Source organism: Petaurus breviceps, unplaced genomic scaffold (genome assembly GCF_028583685.1).
Source record: "Petaurus breviceps papuanus isolate PSGF00001 unplaced genomic scaffold, PetGlider_PUasm1.0 225, whole genome shotgun sequence".
In the NCBI taxonomy this organism is placed as follows: domain Eukaryota; kingdom Metazoa; phylum Chordata; class Mammalia; order Diprotodontia; family Petauridae; genus Petaurus; species Petaurus breviceps.
The window spans coordinates 14,655,544-14,675,892 of NW_027185889.1; the positions used below are offsets into that span (position 1 = coordinate 14,655,544).

Consider the following 20,349-nt stretch of genomic DNA (forward strand, 5'->3'; position numbering starts at 1 on the left):
CTGCATACACAAATTTAGGAGATAGCTTGAAAACAGAAAGAATACAGAACTTGTAATCAGTTGGACCTGAGTTCAAATCCCAACTCTGCCACTTAATACTAATGTGACCTTGGGCAAGTCACTTAAACTCTCTGTGCCTCAACTGTCAAATGAGAGACCTTCTAAGTCTGCTCTGTCTCTGCAATATCTTACATGTGTATAGAGATTTGTAGTTGACAAAGCACTTTGACCTCCATGATCTCAGGAGGCTGATTTTGACATCACTGCTATGACATCCTTTTTAAGAAGACTCTGGAGTTCCAGGCTCTAGGATATGGAAGGCCCAGTAGCCCCAGGAAGAGATAACCACCTGATCATCAGAACCCATCATAGAAACCTGAATTTAAAGTTGGTGGGCACCCCAAACGCCATCAGGTCCACCTCTCTTTATCTGCCCTTCTCCATCCCATCTCTAGCTTGATCAAAGACGATGCTGTGGGGACTGTTCTTCTGGGTCTTCTCTGAACGTCAACACCTTAGTGTACACCATCTGTGTCCCCATTTTTTTTTTGTCTCCTCAACATCACTTCCATTGACTTCTAAAGTCCTGTTTACCAAAACAGGGGACCTGAGGTTGACTCCTGTGGATATATATCTTAACATATCTCCTAATTGCTGAAGAATTCAAAGGTTAAACTGATAAATATTCCTTTTGTGGGTTCCACACTAGACATGCTGGTGAGTTTCTGTCACCATGTTGGTTATAATTCTAAGTTGTTGTCATCTTCACTTTAGATTAGAAGAATTCCCATGGCCAACTGCAACAATCATCACTCCTGTATAACTTGTCTGACAGCAATGGATCCCCACTGTGGTTGGTGTCATTCTCTCCAAAGGTATTTCCTGGATTCTTTCTCAATGCTCATTTTAGGAAACAAGAATCTGGAAGTAGTAGTATGTTACTCCCTAAGCACTGGGGATGTAAATATAAGAGTCCCTGCCTTTTCCGTCAGATGGGGATGGGAATCATTTATAATAACAATCAATGTCATTGCTGCCGTGTTGTTTATCTTGGGCCACTCCAGGATCCCTGAGTTTCTGGGACCTGGCATCATTTTTGCTTTTCTACTCCAGATCAACTATCAGGGCTCCTTGAAAGACACGCCGGAGCCTTCAAAAAGGATTAGAGAGAACAGAGACCTTTGGACATTTTAGACAAGCCATCAACATTGAATGTATTCCTTTAACTCTGTGGGAATAATGACAACACTCGTGAGGAATTGGGCATAGGAAGGAGTTGTGGTCCAGAGAGTGAGATGCTTGAGCCAGGTTGTTCTGTGTTTGTGGGTGGCTTGGATGGAATGTGAAACATTCGTGATTTATGGTCTGGAGTCATATGGTTGAGGCGAATTTTTACTAAGTCATTTTTTCAACAACTATTTATTAAAGATTTACCTATGTTCTAGGATGAGACTACAAAGGCAGAAAAGAAAGAGTAAGCAAAGATTTTATATTTGTTGGGGGGGGGGTAATCCACTCATTCTTATACCAATTAGGAGAGCTTAGCCCCAGATTGGGAAAGGGATAAGCATTTATTAAGCATCTGCTATGTGCCAGGCATTATGCTTTATGCTGTATTAATACTGTCTCATCTAAGCCTCACAACACAGTAGGTGCTATTATTATCCTCATTGGAGGAAACAGGTGGATAGAGGTTAAGTGACCAGCCAGGGTCACACAGCTAGGAAGTGTCTGAGGCCAGATTTGAACTCAAGTCTTCCTGACTCCAGGCCCAACACTCTATCTATTACACCACCTTTCTGCCTAACTGGGTAAGAGTCCCAAAACAATACCCTTCAGTCAGTGAATATTTATTGAATACCTACTATGTGCTAGGTGCTGGGGAGACAAAAAGAATGAAACAATTCTGATTTTCAAGAAGCTTACATTCTAATGAAGGATGTAATCCATATAAGTATATATAGAATAATCTAAATAAGAATAAATATTTATACTATCTGAAGTAATTGAATCGTCATTATGCAAACTGAATTAATTCTCAGCAACTTTAATAGCCAATGTCATTTCTGCCATGTTGTTTCTCTTGGCCCTCTCTGGTTTATCTCAGTTTTGGGGACCAGCCTTGTGTCTGCTTCCCCCCGCTCCAGATCCATCATCACAGTTGAGGGAGAGAGTATAAGTGAGAGAGAGAGAGAGTCTTCAAAAAGAATGAAAAAGAACAGAGACCTTTGAACATTTTAGACAAATCATCAGTGGTGAATTTATTCCTTTAGCTCAGTGGGAGTAATGTTGCTACTTCTGGTGTCGTCTTGTGATTAGACCCAGGATGAGTCTGACATCCCGTCTCTGTCCTTAGGCATGAGATGCATGTCTTTTGTCTTGAGTGATGATGGTCTTTAGGGCCCACCCGAGCTCCATGGCGACTTGTAGCTACTTTTCCCTGTCATGGCAGTTCCTTGCATTGCTGGGACTGGCCTGGTTGGATCTGTCGTTGCCATGGCAACCCAGTTCTCTAGCTCTTGCTATAGAACCAAGGAGTAAAGACATTGACATAACTCAAACAAGGAAGGGAGGGGGGCAACAATCCCCATCAGTTTGCTGCTTTCAAGTTTGTAAAGGTTGGGGGGGGCAGCAGATAAAGCCTAACGGACCTAGAAAAATGCAAGGTGTCAGAGGAAGCACCCAGGGGTGGGGAGGAGGATGAGAAAGAAAAATAGAAAACATGGAGGGAGAAGGATGGGTGAGCAAAGATGGAAATAAAGACAGGAGGGCAAGGAATAGTTCAAGAAGTCAAAAATGAACAAAGGAGAAGGAATCCTTAAGGTTTATGCAAGAAGTTGACACTGGGGTTCAGGGATCCCAGTAATTGCCCTTATCATGGGGCTGTTCTTCCTCCCAGGGCTGTGTTAGTACGAACTATTGGCAGAGAAAAGAAGCCCAGCCTGGGAGCTTCTCATGAATAATTGTAATTGGGTAGGAACATTTTCTTCTTCTCGGCTCGTGTCTCTCGCCCAAGACTGGGGTTTGAAAAATTAACTGATCATGAAAACGCATTTCATTTGTGCCAGCCCCGCCAAGCACCTTGGCGCTGAGTTTTTGGATCTGTTCCCCTTGTGGCTCGTTTTTGGGGTTTATTTTTTTTTTTTGCCTGGGTTTGTATACTAGGGGTGGAGATCAGGGGGCCTGGGGATGTCAATCTTGGGAGGCCTCGAATCTGGAGTTTGCATTTTTTGTTGGTGGGTCCTGGAAGGATCTATACCTGTCCCCCCACCTGGCCTGGGGGAGGGAAGGCAACTTTTTTTTTGAAAGCCTTGAAAGACCTGTCTATGGTCTTTTGTTCTATATCAGAAATGATTTGGTAATGATGCCCTCAGGGAAAAGCTTTCCTTTCCTGACCATAAGCCTAAGAGGAGTTTTTCAAATGTCCAGTGTAGTCCTGATTGGCTTTAAAAGAAAAAAAAATACAAGGGTTACCTTGGTGGATAGGTTGTTTGAGAAAGACTAGGAGGGAGAGGGAGAGAGATGAGGTGAGGATGGGGGGAAGAGATGGAGGTAAGCTAGAGGGAGAGTAATGGGGATGGGGTGAGGAGAGAGTTGGGGGTGGAGTACCAGGGAGACAGTGGAGGTGGGGTGGGAGCCCGGGAGCGAATGAGAATGAGAGACTATGAATGAATGAGGACCTTTAGGTAGGTTAAATCATCTGACAAGAGGGGTTGGAACAAATTATTTTTAACATTCCCTTTTGTTACTAGGTTAGATAAAAACAGAGACAAAGGGCAGGGTCTTCCCCCTCCCCTTCTTTATGTCTAGTTGTTTTTAAATGGTTTAATAAAGTGGAGTTAGATCTTACAGAGTAATATCTTATGCTTTTGTCTGTCACAGAATATTCCCAGGATAACCCCTCTCCCCATATTAAATGGAAAGGTCATTTAGCTCAATTGTGATCCAAATGAAACATCCCAAGTAGGAGACGTGACACCAGAGTCATCTCCTACCGGTAGTAACTATATCAGGGGCATTTGGACTCAGGTGACAAGGCTGGGGGAAATTTATCCATCTCTGTAAAGTCCTTTAGCATTTATTAAACGCATCCTTTGTGCCAGACATTGTGGGTACAAAAGGGAAAGACAATCCTTTCCCTCACAAAGCTTATATTCTGATAGGGGAAATTACTATAAGAGATACTTAGTAAACAGAAAGTGATCTCAGGATGAAGGCATTAACAGCAGGGAAGGGGAGGGAGTGGGGAGAATCTAGAAAGGTGCCTATAGAAGGTGGGATTTGAACTGAATCTTAGGTGAGGTGGGAGAGCCTCCCAGGCATGGGATGCAACCAGTATTAAGGCATAGAGATGGAGGGCTTTAGTCACATTTTGAGGAACTGCAAGGAGGCCTAGGAGGGGACTGTACTGTGCCACACTTTAAATGCCAAACAGGATTTTATATCTGATCCTCTTGGGAGTAAGGGAGAAAGTGGAAATTAAGTTGGGGTGGAGCTGGGATGGGGTGACATGGTCAGACCTGCACTTTCAGAAAATCAATTTGGCAGCTGAGTGGAAAGAATTGGATTAGAATAGGGGAAAATATGAGACTGAGAGACCAACCACCAGGTTAATGCAGTAGTCAAGGTAAAGAAGCGACAAGTCCCTGCACTGGGCTGGTGGAAGTATCAGAGGAAAGAAGGAGACATATTCGAAGGATGTTAAGAAGGTAGAATCAACCAAATCTGAAAACAGATGGGATGTGTATATGAGTTTAGTGAAAGTAACACTGAGGTTGTGAGCCGGAATTATTGGGAAGATGGCGCCCACAGCAACAATGGGGATGTTAGGAAGAAGGGGAGCTTGGTTGAGGAAGAAACTGAGTTTGAGAATACCTGAGGCCCTGCTCTCATCACCTTCCCATCCGCCCCTCATGATCTTTTTTGGCTTCCCAATTCCTCCATCTGACCCTGCTCTTAATACTAGTCTAGATTAAGTATTCCAAAAGGAGATGTTTTCTTAGAACCAAGGAGCCATCCCACTGTGTTTATTTTAAATGTCACAGATTTATTTAGAAAAAATAATTTATTTTCTCAACGGAGGAGGTTTGTAGTTCTAGCCTACGTGTTTAGAAAGAAGAATGGGAAAGAAGGCTTGCTTTTGATCAGGTTTGAAAAATGGGCATTCCATATAAACAGATAAAAGCAATTAGATAAACAACAAGCACGGATATGTCTGGGATTTTTATTGTTGAAATTTGAGTTTAACTTCAGCAAAATTTGTTTATGTGGGTGGAAAGTATATGTGTGTGTGTGTCTTTGTGTGTCAGTGTGTCTGAATGTATGTATGTGTATCTGGTTACCCATATTTCATAGGGTACTATCTGATCTATCAAATATTTATTAGGCATTTAACTCTCAGCAAGGCCCTGGGGGATACAAAAAAAAAAAATGAAAAAGCCCTTGCCCTTAGCACACTTACATTCTACGAGGGTATACAACATTTCTGAGTCTGACTTCAAGTGTCTTCCTGCTCAGTGTCTTATGAGTCTATTTAAACAGATAAGCTCTCCTCTCCTTTTCCTCTTTCTCTCCTCTCCCTTCTCTCTCCTCTCTCTCTCCCTTCCCTCTCCCTTTCCCTCTCCTCTCCTTTCTCTCTCCCTCTCTGCTGAGAAGTATGTTTCACCACCGGTGTTCAAGATTGCTTATTGCCCAGACCAGATTTCTCATGTCTCCCCCTCCCCATTTAATAGTATTTTTTTTCCAAATACATGTAAAGATAGTTTTCAACATTCACTTTTATAAGATTTTGAGTTCCAAATTTTTCTTCTCTCTCCCTCCCCTCCTACCTCCCCAAGACAGCAAGCAATCTGATATTGGCTATACATGTGCAATCATATTAAACATATTTCCACATTAGTCACATTGTGAAAGAAGAATCAGAACAGAAGGGAAAACCACAAGGAAGAAAACAACAAAAAAAAGTGAAAACCGTATGCTTTGATCTGCATTCAAACTCCATAGTTCTTTCTCTAGATGTGGATACATTTTCCATCATGAGTTTTTTTGACTTGTCTAAGATTATTTTATAGCTGAGAAGAGTTAAGTCTATCAAAGTTGGTCATCACACGATGTTTCAATTATTGTGTACAATGTCCTGGTTCTGCTCACTTCACTCAGCATCAGTTCATATAAGTCTTTCCAGGTTTTCTGAGGTCTGCCTACTCACCATTTCTTTTGGAACAATAGTATTCCATTACATTCATATACCACAACTTGTTCAATCATTCTTCAAATGATGGACATCCCCTCAATTTCCAATTCTTTGCCACCATAAAAAGAGTTGCTGTAAATATTTTTGTACATATGGGTCCTTTTCCCTTTTTTATGATCTCTTTGGAATACAGACCTAGTAATGGTATTGCTGGGTTAAAGGGTGTGTAGTTTTATAGCCCTTTGGGCATAGTTCCAAATTGCTCTCCAGAATTGTTGGGTAGATTCACATCTCTATCTAGAATGCAATAGTGTTCCAATTTTCCCACATCTTCTCCAACATTTCCTTTTCTGTCATATTAGCCAATCTGATAGATATGATGTGGTATGTCAGGATTGTTTTAATTTGCATTTCTCTAATCATTAGTGATTTAGAGCATTTTTATATGACTATAGATAGCTTTAATTTCTTCCTCTGAAAACTTCCTGTTTATATCCTTTGACCATTTATCAATTGGGGAATTACTTGTATTCTTATAAATTTGACTCATTTCTCTACATAGTTTAGAAATGAGGTCTTTATGAGAAACACTGTAAAAAATTGTTTCCTAGCTTTCTGCTTCCCTTCTAATCTTGGTTGCATTGACTTTTTTTGTGCAAAAATTTTTTAATTTAATGTAATCAAAATTATCCATTTTGTATTTCATAATGTTCTCTATCTTTTGTTTGGTCATAAATTCTTCCCTTCTCCATAGATCTGACAGGTAAGCTGTTCCTTATTCTCTTAATTTGCTTATGGTATCACCCTTTGTTTAAATCATGTACCCATTTTGATCTTATCGTATACAGTGTAAGGTGTTGGTCTATGCTTAGTTTCTGTCATACTATTTCCCATATTTCCTAGTAGTTTTTGTTAAATAGTGAGTTCTTACCCCCAGTGCTGGAGTCTTTTGGTTTATCAAGTAGTAGATTACTATGGTCTTTGACTACTGCATCTTATGTACCTAACCTATTCCACTGATCCACCAGTCATTTTTTATCTGATGTCTTTCAAACACATAATCATTCCAGGAAGGAAATTGCTAAGATTCAGTTCAACAGTTATGTTTTAAGTACCTATTATGTGCAAGGCATTGCACCATGTGTTTTTATTGCCAGCTCTTAATCAGGTTGCATTCCTCAAGCCCCTGTATAAGGCCGTTGCTTAGATCTCAAAATGGACTTCCCATGGAAACAACGTGTCCAGGTCAACCCATGAAAGACTATTTAATTCCTAATTATTACAGCCTATCTCCCATTCCTTAGGGCCCACTGGGTTGAAAAATAATGAATGAGTCCTTTAGAACAGGGGTGTCAAACTCAGAAATAGGGGCCACCAAACCACTCAAGAGAATCCTTATAGCCCGCATATTGACTTAGTTTTAAAATGTAATATTATTTGTGTTTTATTGTATTTTAATTTATTTTGTTAAATATTTCCTAATCACATCCATGTTTAGGAGTGTTGAGACCTCATGTTTGATACCTCTGCTTTATAATCAATCAATATGTAAAAATTTATTAAATGCCTACTGTATGCCAGGCAACATGGTATACAAAAAGAGACAATCCCTGCCCTCCAGGAGCTCACAATCTAATGGATAGAATACTGCGACCATTTTGTTTGGATCTTTTGGCATATATTTTTATTTGCGATAGACTTTTACCAAATAATAATTCATCCTTTCTTCCAAAGAGCATTTATCAATATCTTTTGTTTTTTTACAACAGCCCCCACCCCAGAAGGGGACTCCACCTCAAATCCAAAATAAACAATTAAATCAAAATCAACTGTAGAAAAGCCCTGCCTGACCATGGATGTGTTGTCCCCTCCCCTACGTGGTTTTTCTACTCTCTTTCCAGAGAAGGGAGGATATTTCATCATCTTCAGGACCACACTTAGTTATTACAGTCACTCAGAGTTTAGCTTCCTTTTTGTGTTGTTATTACTTCAATTATTATAGTCATTGTACCTGTTATTCTCCTGATTCTGCTTATTATACTCTACCAATTTGTATAAATTTCCCCAAGTTTCACTGTAGTTTTCACATTCATTATTTCCTATTGTACAGCAGTCTTCCATTACATGCATACACAAAAGTCCGATTAGCCAATCCCCAGTTGATGGGCACCTATTATATTTCTAGTTCTTTTTTGCCACACACACTCACACACACACACACACACACACACACATAAATACAAAAAGGAAGCTATATATTCACATAATTCCCCTAGTTGTTCATGTATACACCAACTGAAATTACTTTGTATTGACATTCATGCACATATTATTTTTCCAAGTAGAAGGATTTTTAACCCTTTTGGATCATGGCCCTTTTAGATCATGGCCCTCTGGTAAAATGTATAGACCTTTTCAATAATAAAAGTAATAATAGCTAGCATTTCTGTAGGACTTTTTGGTTACTACTACTGATGATGATGATGGCTAGCATTTATATAGTGCCTATTGTGTGCGAAGCACTTTAAAGACATTATCTCATTTTGTACTGTAACAACCCTGGGAGGTTGGGGCTATAATTGTCTCCATTTCACAGATGAGGAAACTGAGGCAGGCAAAGATGAGGTGACTTGTGCAAGGTCACACAGCTGGGGAAGTGTCTAAGGCCAGATTTTAATTCAGGCCTTCTTGACACCAGGATTAGTGCTTAATCAATAATAATAATTATGATGATGATGGTGATGATAGTAACTAACATTTATATAGCACTGCACTAAGTCCTTTACAATTCATCTATCATTATCTTCATTTTACGGTTGAGGAAACTGAGGCAGACAGGGTGGAGTGACTTGCCCAGGATCTAGTAAGTGTCTGAGGCTGGATTTGAACTTAGGTCCTTCTGACTCCAGGCCCAGCACTCTACCCCCTGTACCACTAGCTGCATCTAGACTAGATTAAATCCTGTTTCTAAAATATGATTTATTTCACATGTATCCTTATGAACTCTATGAAATATCAGGTCACTATTTGACTGGATATCGGGAAGAAAAGAGACTTCCTTTGTAATTTTCCCTTATGTTCTGTGCCTGGTTCTTGCCCAGACTCCAAATTTGGCACCTAATGAATTGCAATATTTTGTGGCCCTGCTCTGCCCTACCCCCTAGTAATGAGACAGAGGGCATGGGGTTTTCTCTGGGAGAGTTTGGTAAGCTATACCAAGCAGAGCATCCCTTTGTGGCTGCTAATGATCCAGAAGCAGGTGGGATGCTAGCCTGCACAGTGAAGACTGATCTGCAGGGAGGAAGAGGGAAAGAAGGAAGATCCCAGGGAGCTGTTGCTGTCAGGCCCCTTCTCTTTTCATTTTACCACCCTCCAGAGGATAATCCGAAAGTCCAAGGGTCAGCAGGCAGCAGTAGAGATAAGCCACAGTGTCAACAACCATCTGAGAAGAATCAGAAAGCAAACATAGGGGTATCAGAAGGTCATAAACAAGAAAACTTGACATTAATAAGAAAAGGTGAAAGAAGACATTCGGCTCAGTGCTTCCACAACCATCCGGGCTGGAAAGCAGGATTAGGGGATGGATGCATTCAGGTGGTCCCACATCATCTCGAGCAGATGTGGTTTTCGTCAGCTACTGCCGAGGTATTCACTGCGTGATTGCATCCGAGCCCCCGTGAATCCAGGCTGTTGAGACCAAAATTATGTGTGCTCAGCTTAGCTCCTGCTGGGAGGGAGATTCCTTGAACATGGGTTCTCTTCCATTTTTCTTTAACTTTTGAGCTACAGAACCAAAGTTGATGCTTACTACCTATATGGTTTTGGGCAAGTCACATCTCCCTGGGCCTCAGTTTCCTCATCTGTAAAATGAGAAGGTGGCCTTTGCAGTCCCTTCCCATTCTAAATCTATGATCCTGTGATCCACTGGTAGTAATTTTTTCACTTGGAGCAAAAACAAAACAAAACTGAGAGGGAAGGCAGCTGTGGTACAGAGGCCACTGTGACTTTGGGAAAGTCTAGCCCTGGTCCTTATGGAGCTTAGGAAGGAAGGTTAGGACCTTGTAGAGGAATGCCATGGTGGCTGGACCTTGAGGATAGTTTCCTCATTCACTGACAAAGGCCACTTTAAGACACCAAGACATGAAAGACAGTCCATGGATGAAGGAGGAGGTGTGCCTTCTCTGGATGTCAGCACCCAGTGGCAAAGCCCTGTTTGTCTCAGCCTAGTTATGGCTCCAAATGCCCTGATGAAGCATTAATACAGCATGCATAGGCCTCTAGTATATTTGACCTGTCTCAGGGCATGGCATTACTGAAAGATCCCCATACATTTTAACGGTGGAAAAGCTCTGGCCGAACAAAATTCCAGTCACCATTAACTGCCCGTGGTTCCTGATAGAGCCAGGAAGAGGGGAGCTGGTGCAATCCTTTCAAACAGCTTCTCTCCATAGAACGTCTTTTAAATTGATGTCCTTTGAGTTTGAACAAATACCATTAGTAGTACCCCTCTTAGCAAATATATGTTTTAATGGAATGGATTTTTTTAAAATGACCTTATCTTAGGCAGAGTGTACTTCCATAAGCACATATTGATTTTGCTTTTAAAAATTCCTTAAATGTTTTCGCTTGTCTTGGTGACCTCTCATTTGTCCTGTACCCGATCCACTGCCACTTGCAAACAGATTACCTGGAAATTCATTCTAAGACACTTACTGGGCCTGTCGGCCATATTTTCCTAAGCTTCACCTGGGCAAAATTATACTTTTTTTCTATAAAGAATGTTTCCAACATGTTTTATTTGTGTTTGAAAGTGAAAACAAAAGTAAGAATTTGGGGGAGATCTGCTGCCCATTAAAAAACCAAAAATAACCCCCCCAGAATGGTGGACAAGTTCCATGTTAATGATTTGTTGGGGGGGCGGTTTGAGGGGAGAATGGGGGGAAATAGGTGGGAATAGTCTCGATGTCCAGTTTATTTATTTGAATGGAAAGCGTATGCTGTCTTGACTTTCTTATGTGAACATAAGCCTCTTGAGGGCCGGAACTTTCTTTGCTTTTTGTATTTCTATCCCCAGTTCTTAGTGCTTGGTACAATTTAAGTATCTAATCAGTAGGTGAGCAGCTCGGTGGCCCAGTGGTGGCCCATCCAAGGATGCTAGCCTTGGAGCCAGGAGAGCCCAAGTTCAAACCCAGCCTCAGACGCTAGCTGTGTGACTCTGGACAAGTCACTTAACCCTGTTTGCTTCAGTTTCCTCATCTTTCAAATGACCTGGAGAAGGAAATGATAAACCACTTCAGTGTCTTTGCCAAATGGGGTTAACAGAGTCGGACACATCTGAAACGACTCAACAGTAATCATTAAACATTTATTAAGCATCCCCTATGTGCCAGGCACTGGGCTAAGCACTAAGGATACAGAAAGAGTCAAAAGGTGAATGCTTTTTTTCATTCCTTTATTCAGAGCTGAATTCAAATCTCACCTCTACCATTTGTTTCCAGTTTGATCAGGAAGAAGTTGCTTCATCTCTTGGGACCTCAGTTTCCTCACCCATAAAGCAATGGGGCCACACTAAGATAATCTCCAAGTCTGGGGATTCTGTAACCAAGGCTGCCTTTCCAAGATACCACAACTATAACTGTCTCAGCCCATGGGAGGCAGGGTGGTGGAGTAGATATTATGCTCTCTTCCTCCTCCCTCCCTCTCCCTCTCCCTCCTTCCCTCCCTCTCTCTCTCCCCCCTCCCCCTCCTTCCCTCTCTCTGTCTCTCCCCTCTCTCGCTTTCTCTCACTTTCCTATCTCTTTCCCTCTCACTCTCTCCCTCTCTTTCTCACACACACCCTCAAATTCTGTCTCCACACCCTCTGTGGGATTGTGTAGTGGGGATGTAAAAACCCTTCCTCTCTACACACAGACGTAGACAGACAGACACACATATACATACACACACAGCAGGCAGATACAAAAATGGTCAAAGATGTTTCCCTTTTCTATGGAAAGAAGGTCCCTGGCAGTTGTCTCATGGTACTATCTCTCTATCTTCACTTCAGCCAATCCCTCCTCCTTGTACAGGAACTTCAAGGTTGTCTGTTGGGTAGGGAAGAATAGAGTGGGGGGGCGGAGAGGCCAGGAGTTATAGTTTCTTCAAGGGGCATTGCCGGACCCCACTGGATTCTTGTCCATATATACCTGTCCAGCCTAACTATCCAGGTAACTAATTGGATCCCATTATGAAGATCAATAGGTTCTATGAACTGGTGATCTTGACCTCAAACAGACACAGATTAAGATAATGTCTCTTCAAGAAAACCACAGCATTTCCAAGCTGGAATGGCCAACTAGTCCAGTCCATAGCTGAAAAAGAATCCCCCCAATAGCATATCCTACTGGGCTCCCAGCATCTACTTGGAGACTTCCTATGATCCCTCTGGGAGAATTCTTAATTGTTAGAAAGATTTTTCCCTGACATCAAATCAGTGTTGCCTCTTCCATTCATTAGTCAACAAGTATCTGTTTTGTGTTGGGACTGTTCTAGGTACTGGGGTTCATTTAAGGAGATTCCATCTTTTAGGGAGAGATGACCTTCACATATATAACTCATTATGATCTCCACCCATTTTTCCTAGTTCTTCTGCCTGGGGTCAAAGAGATTGTAACCCTTGTTCTTCTCTGCAGTCTTGGACTGGTCCCCAGAGCCTTCTCTTCTCTAAAGTGATCATTCCTGATTCCTTCAGTCCTCAGAGGATTAGCAGGAAATAGCAGAAAAGCAAAGAATTGTACTGATGAGTTTGGCCCATATATATGAATGTTCTAGCTAACCGAAGTCCCAGAGTTCTTTCTCCTGAACAAAACATGTTAGAATTTTGGATCTCGAATTATCTAATGGATCACATGCAAATGTACAAAGTACTTTTGATGTCATTAGTGTAGAGATCTCCTGGTATGGGAAAGCTTTCCACTGATGTAGAAGGTCACAAAGGGTAATGCATTTATGACTTAGTGAGTAAGTCTTGCCTGAGTACCAGAGAGTTTAAGACACTTGTGTAGAATCACATAACTATCGAGTGGGACTTGACACTTTGACAGTCGATCACCATGCCATCTCTCAAGTCTCCATTTATAATCTATATTTCTATTCTCTTAATTAGGGAAACATAATAATAATAATAATACTTAGGGAGACCTAAGTATTACTTTGACATTTAATGAAGTATGGGCCTTTGTTAATCCTCTCTTATGTTTGAAGCCTTCAAGATACCCTAGAGACCATCTAGTCCAGTACTCCCATTTTATAGATCAGGAAACTGAGGCCCAAGGAGACTAAGTGACTTCTCTAGGTAGGAAGTGAAAGGATATGAATTCATAATCAGCTCCTGTGATGCTGAGTTGAGTTTCCTTTCCACTGTTCCCTACTGCTAACACTGGGATCCCCTCAAAACCTTCATTGTTACACAGGATAATGTTAGTAAAAGTTTGAGATCTGAGTTTTCCCAGCTAGGTTTTATTTTTATTTTTTATGATTTGTGCAAGTGTTGGCATTACCCTTTTCTGTCTACAGACTCCTTCAATTTGATGGCCGATCAATCATCATGAATTCTTATTTCGTATACTGAATAGAGGAGGACATCTGTCCTTTTGCAGGACTGGCCTCATTACCAACTTTGAAGTTGGAGGAAATTGCTATTTTTTGCCTTGCTTGGGGCCTTAGTTGTAGCTTAAGATGTAAAACATCCGTTTCAAATGTCTAAGCAAATGACCTTGGGATGTTACACTTCTAGCATGTACTCAGTAACGCCCCTGTGGCAAGGCTCTGGGCTCTAAGAAAGATGCTGCTCTTGCTTTCCTTGTGTTGTTTGGGGGTTTTCTGGTGACAAAGTTTTCTGATATTACTATGAACGTGGAGTCCTTTGGTCTGGTGACCATAACCCCAGCCCACCCCCCACCCCCCACCTCTGCTTACCTGCTATATTCACTTATCAGATTTCTTCAGGGACCATCCGCTGTACTTGAGCAATTAGATTAGAGGAGCTGATGAAATTTAAGCAGGAAATAGCAGTTTCTTTTCTGAGGCTGGAGTTTCCATTTCAAGCTTGAATAAGTGGAGCCCAGAGGTTCTTATCTGATGGAGGGCTTGGTCCTATGAGCTACAGATCCTAAAGACCCTTGGTACATGTCTTCTGGTGTGTGACATCCAGTTTTCTGACCCATGTGAGCGTCAGCTTTCCTCTAGAGAGTGGACTCCTCCTTCTCCATGTTGGCAGAAAAAATATGAATAATTCAAAAGGAGCCCGGCTCAAAAATAGTTATCGAGACATACAGCAAAAATGGAGTAAAATACTTTCACAAATAGAAACAAACATTAATCTAAATTGGTGCCCAGATTATCAACTGAGTGCCAATACCCCTAAGGAGAAAAAGGAAAATGAAATGCTCTCATGGTAATAAGTGGGGGGGAAGGAGCTGAGAGGCCCAAGAAGTAAGCTGATTTACGTACAAACCCTCACCTGGCACCTGGAAGAGATGCCTCAGAAATCCCCATCGAGCCTCTTTTAGGGCAGCCATTTCCCTTGGAGATGACCTGCCTAGACAGAATTGAGCATAGAGAAATGCCTTGTAAACTTGATAGGCTCTACACAAAATCAGAACCTTAGAGGTCCTGTCACCCAATTCCCTCATTTTACAGGTGAAGAGACTGAGGCACAAAGAGATTAGGTGACTTGCCCAAGATCATACATAAGTTCCTAGATCTAGGAACCTCAGAGGCTTTCATTTTACCCATGAGGAAACTCAGGAGCACAGAAATTAAGTAACTTGCACAAGGCTAACAAGATATGAAGTGATCGAGCTGGGATTTGAACCCAGGTTATCTGAGTCCTGACTCGGGACTTACCACTATATCATGTTTCCCTCAATACTCTTATTTTTTTCATTAATCCTCAGTCCCATAGGCCACTTAACCTATGGCCAAACCCATACTTGTCACTCCTTTTCTATCTCTTTTTCACTTTAGTGAAGCTTGGTTTATTGTTGTAGTTGAGTCCTTTTTTTTTTTTCATTCATATTCAACTCTTTCAGACCCTATTTGGGGTTTTCTTGGCAAAGGTACTTCTGTGGTTTGCCCCTTTCCTTCTCCAGCTCATTTTACGGATGTGGAAACTGAGGCAAACAGGGTTAAATGACTTGCCCAGGGTCACCAGCTAGTAAGTGTCTGAAGCTACATTTGAACTCAGGAAGATGAGTCTTCTTCACTCTGGGTCCAGTGCTCTATCCACTTAGCTACCCATTGAAGTTTATGTTGATAAGATGGCAACACGTGGGTTGGAGCTTTTTAGAGGAAATAGTGGGTGACCCATTTGCACCCAAGATGGGCTTCATGCAGGCCATCAATGTATCGAAGTGGAAACATCACTGGATCTGAACCCAGAAGGAAAGGGGTTCCAAGCCTAGCCCTAACCATGTCTGTGCAGCACTAGGCTTTTCATATCCCTGGGTCTCAGTTTACTGATCTGTAAAATGAGGTGGTTGAATTAGATAGCCTTGAAGGTCCTTTTCAGTTTAAATCTAAAATTTAAATATCGAAGAATGAACTGAATTTTTAAAAATGTATTTATTTTTAGTTTACTACATTTGCTTCCATAAGTTTTAAATTTTCTCCCCTTCCCTCCCCAAGACGGCATGCAATCCAGTATCGGCTCTCCATATACATTCCTATTCAATATATTTTCACATTAGTCATGTTGTATAGAAGAACTAGAATCAATGGGAGGAACCGTGAGAAAGAAAAAAGAACAAATCGCCTGCTTTGCTCGGCATTCAGAACCTACAGTTGTTTCTCCGGATGTGGATGGCATTTTCCGTCGTGAGTCCTTTGGAGCTGTCTTGGAACATGGTACTGCGGCAAAGAGCTGACTCTGTCGCAGTCAGTCATTGCACTCTGTGGCTGTTACCGTGTACAATGATGAACTGAATTTTTTTTAAATCATCCTTGCATTGAGTAGGTGATCTCTTGATAAATCCTTATGTCAGTTTACTTCACCATCCTTCATTAAATGAGGGCTAGGTGCCAGGCGCTGTGTTGGGCACTAGGGACAGAGAGGCAAATCATAAAAACAGTCCCTGTCCCCACCAAGGGCTTACATTCCTTTGGGTCACCCATAAAGAAAACCCAAGGATAGTATGGCATAAATAACTCTGGAGTCAAAGGACTCAGTTGTTCACAATGGAGCACTGACCTGAAATCAGAACGATCTGAGCTCAAATTCAGCCTCAGACATTTACTGACTGTGTGATCTTGAATGTGTCATTTAACCTCTGTCCGCCTCAGTTTTCTCAGCTGCAAAATGCGGATCCTATAATGCCTACTTCCCAGGGTTGTTCTCAGGATCAGATGAGATATTTGTACTCACTCAGCCCTGTGTTAGGCATGGACTAGGCTCTGCATAAGTGCTTACTGTGATTATTATTAAGCTAGCTGTTATGTGTTTGAATCCTGCTTCCAACACTGAGACTGCCGAGGTGACCTTCAGCAAGGCGTGTAATCTCCCTGGGCCTCAGTCTCCTCCTCTGTAAAATGAGGCAGTTGGTCATGATGTCCTCTGGGGTCCCTTCTGGTTCTTGGTGTAGGCTCCTGCGTGTGATCTTGGGTAAGTCACTTCACTTGTATGGATCTCAGTTTCCTCATCTGTAAAATAAGCCTGTTGGACTAGGTGATACCTTCTAAGCTCTAGCCTTGTGATTCTAACCATAGAGGGCACCCCAAAAAGTCTTAACGAGGTTTTACGCTCTCCTAGCTTTCACCTATACGAAGGCTTTTGGGAGACCTTCTCCTGAAGTCTCTGATTGATTCAGTTGATTAGAACACCCTGTAAGTGATACTAATCCAGCTGTCATGTAGTTGAATATGTGTGAATAGTCTGCTCCATGGTTACAGATTATAGGCTTGATCCTGGCCAGCTGCCTTGGGAAAGCATGCTGCTCGTCCAAGGGGGCCTGGGTAACAGGATGTGCAGAGACCAGTCCAAATCCAAGACAACCCCCGGAAAAAACACAAAGCAGAACAATTCATTCATTCCCAGGGAAGGTCAGCTTGGTGCATTGCATTGGTTGGGATGGGTGTCTTTGCTAGGTGAATGAGGGAACAATATCCTTTGGAGTCTGAGTATTTCCATCACCTTGTGGATTCTATAGAAAGAGAGAGGTGCATTATCAGGAGCGAGGAGCTTAGGAACTTAGCCACTATTTATCACATTTTTTCTGTAGGAATATGTGCTCTAAGTTTCAGTGATTGGCTTCCAGAGAAACTTTTGGATCTTAAGTGATTCATTAAGTCAGGAACTTCTTCAAATATTAACATCCAGTTAAGTGATGGGGTCCAGGGTTGCTGAGAGTTGCAACAAAGGGTTAGCTCCAGCCTGGTCCACAGGGAAAAAAAAGTCCACTCTTAGGATGCAGTTGATGAATCCTGTGTTTCTTGGTAGGAGAAGAGGGATATTTCACAAGGACTGAGTTTCATCTTTAGCGACCATTGGTCTCCATCTTCACTCTCTAGTGTTTTCTTTTTCATCATTGTGTTTAGCATGAAACAACTTCTCCTAGAATGTCTGTGACTATTCAGGAGTCTTGCCTTGCCATCTCCAGGCCAAATGGGGAAAGAATTAATACCAACTATATGGTGGAAAGTGATCCCATGCTCGGAACGTGATCTATCTCATTTAGGCTTTAAGAAAAGCTGAGTGAGTTTGAGCCCCCAAACATTACCTTCATGCTGTTCTAAGTTAAGTGATGGCTGGTATTGAAGACAAGATGTAATCCCCCTGTCCAGATTTAATCACATGACTGTTGTTAAAGGAATACATTGGATAGCATGTGGTAAGGCAGAAGGAAGCAGAAATCTCTTTAGGGTTTATCTCATCCACTTCATTTCTGCTCTAAGGTCCATATCACATATCCTATCGCCATTTTGTGGTCAGTGATAGGTCATCAACTCTTTACTTCCTAGAAACAAGTCCTAGTTCCTCAAGAAATAAATACAGGCAGTGAGCCCCCTATATTTTTCTGGTATACTGTTAACATGAAACTTTGGGGGCTATATAATTAACAATAACAACATGACTCATGTCTATGTTGTTTAGTCATTTCAGTCATGTCCAACTCCTTTGACCCCATTTGGGGTTTTCTTGGCAGAGATACTGGAGTAGTTTGCCATTTCCTTCTCTAGCTCATTTTACAGATGAGGAAACTGAGGCAAACAGCGTTAAATGACTTGCCCAGGGTCACACAGTAAGTGTCTGAGGCTGGATTTGAACTCATGAAGATGAGTTTTTCTGATTACAAGTCCAGTGTTCTACCCACTGTGTCACCTAGCTGCCCACTCACCTCCAGAGAGCACTTCAAATATTGCAAAGTGCTTTTCTCTCAACAGTCCTGAGAATGGAGTCATGATATGCAGTCACATGTTGTCAACAACAGCAAACGACTGAGGATACAAACAGTAGGAAAGAGGAAGGGAATTCATTAGTTACAGATTTGTTTATGTTTTGTCAGAGCCTACCGCACAGTGTATGTGGTAGATGCTTAATAAATGCTCGTGGAACCCAACTGGATTGAACTTCTGAGAAATCTCTTATTGCATCTGTAAATTGCAGCTGTGTTTCAGTTTCATACTCAGGCTCAGTCATTGAAGTGGCTGCAGAGGAAAGGTCCCTGAAGAGCCATCCCAGAGCAGGGTCAGAAATGGCAGTTTCACTGCTCAATGCCTCTGTGGCCATGACCGAGGAATATCCCACTACTGGGCTGCAGGGTCTCACCTGTAAAAGAAGAAGGCTGTGCCCCACGGCCTCTGAGCACGTGCCCTTCCAGCTCCAGAACTATGATGTTATGGTCTCTGATAACTCTGATCCTCTCTGATGACTCATCATTGCACCAGGTGACCCTGGGGTTTTGAAGGCTCTGCCAATAGGTCAGGCAATCAACAAGTATTTATTAAGTCTGCTCTGGGCCAGGCACTCTGCAAAGTGCTGGTCAGGGGTCCTACCATACCAGAAAGGCTTTGACTCTAGGTGTGGGATTTGACTGGATATCTGTAGTCTAAGGATTCTGAGCTAAGATAAAAACAGGACTTGGGATTTCATTGATCTAGGGACAGTGATGTGAACTGTATCTGGGATTTCACTGGTTATAGGGACAGGACCTGGGATTTCATTGATCTAGGGAATGCCTGGAATACAGGTGATATAGGATATGTGGGATGAAATACCCAGATGAGGCATCAGAAGAAGATCTTGGTGTATGCCAATGATAACTTAATAATCTCTTGATAAATAAAAATAATAAGCTTCTACAGAAAAAGATTAGGATGAAAAATGATGGTAATGTTGATGTAGGGCTTGGATCTGTAATTTCATTGTTACAGGAAATTCTTAGGTAAGTAAACACTCTATGGATGTAGGTCGACACCTTCTCTGAAGTTTAGAGTCTTAGAGAGTTGTCTAGAACACCAAGGGAGCTAGTCATTAACCCAGTGTCACACAGCCAGCATGTTTCCCAGGTGGGATTCTTGGCTTTCTGAGTGAGAGGGGACCTAAATATGATCAAATCTAATTCTTTTATAGATAAGGAAATTGAAGAGCAGAAGTTTAAGTAAGTTGACCAAGGTTCAGTACAGCTAGTAAGAGTTAAGACAAGAACCCAGATCTCCTGGTTCCCAGTCATAGCTAAGGTCAGAAATACTCATTACCAGATTGGCCACAGGGCATCTAAGTGGTGCAATGGACAGAGAACCAGGTGTGGAGCCAGAAAACTCATCTCGCTGAGTTCAAATCTGGACTCAGACACTTACTAACTGTGTGACCCTGGGCAAGTTACTTAACCTTGTTTGCCTCAGTTTCTTCATATGTAAAATGGACTGGAGGAGGAAAGGGCAAACCAATCCAGTATCTTTGCCAAGAAAACCCCAAATGGGGTTACAGAGAGTCAGACACGACTGAAATACCTGAACAACAGCTTTCTCAGACCATTTTGAATTTGTAGTGGGATTCTGCTCAATTCTTTCATCTTTTTTTTTTTTTTGAGGAGGAAGGCAGAGAAATTGGGGTTAAGTGACTTGCCCAAGGTCATGCAGCTAGTTTTTGTGTTATGTGTCTGTGGTCGGATTTGAACTCA

At 41.9% G+C, this 20,349-nt stretch overlaps 1 protein-coding gene across 1 annotated transcript in view; it reads left to right on the plus strand.

Moving 5' to 3' along the window:
• PLXNC1 (plexin C1) overlaps positions 1-20,349 on the plus strand; it is a 226,955-nt gene that overhangs the window by 42,943 nt on the left and 163,663 nt on the right. Inside the window, exon 4 of the mRNA XM_069095172.1 lies at positions 775-875. Within this exon, the coding sequence (XP_068951273.1) occupies positions 775-875 (101 nt within the window). The remainder of the gene's footprint in view (positions 1-774; positions 876-20,349) is intronic.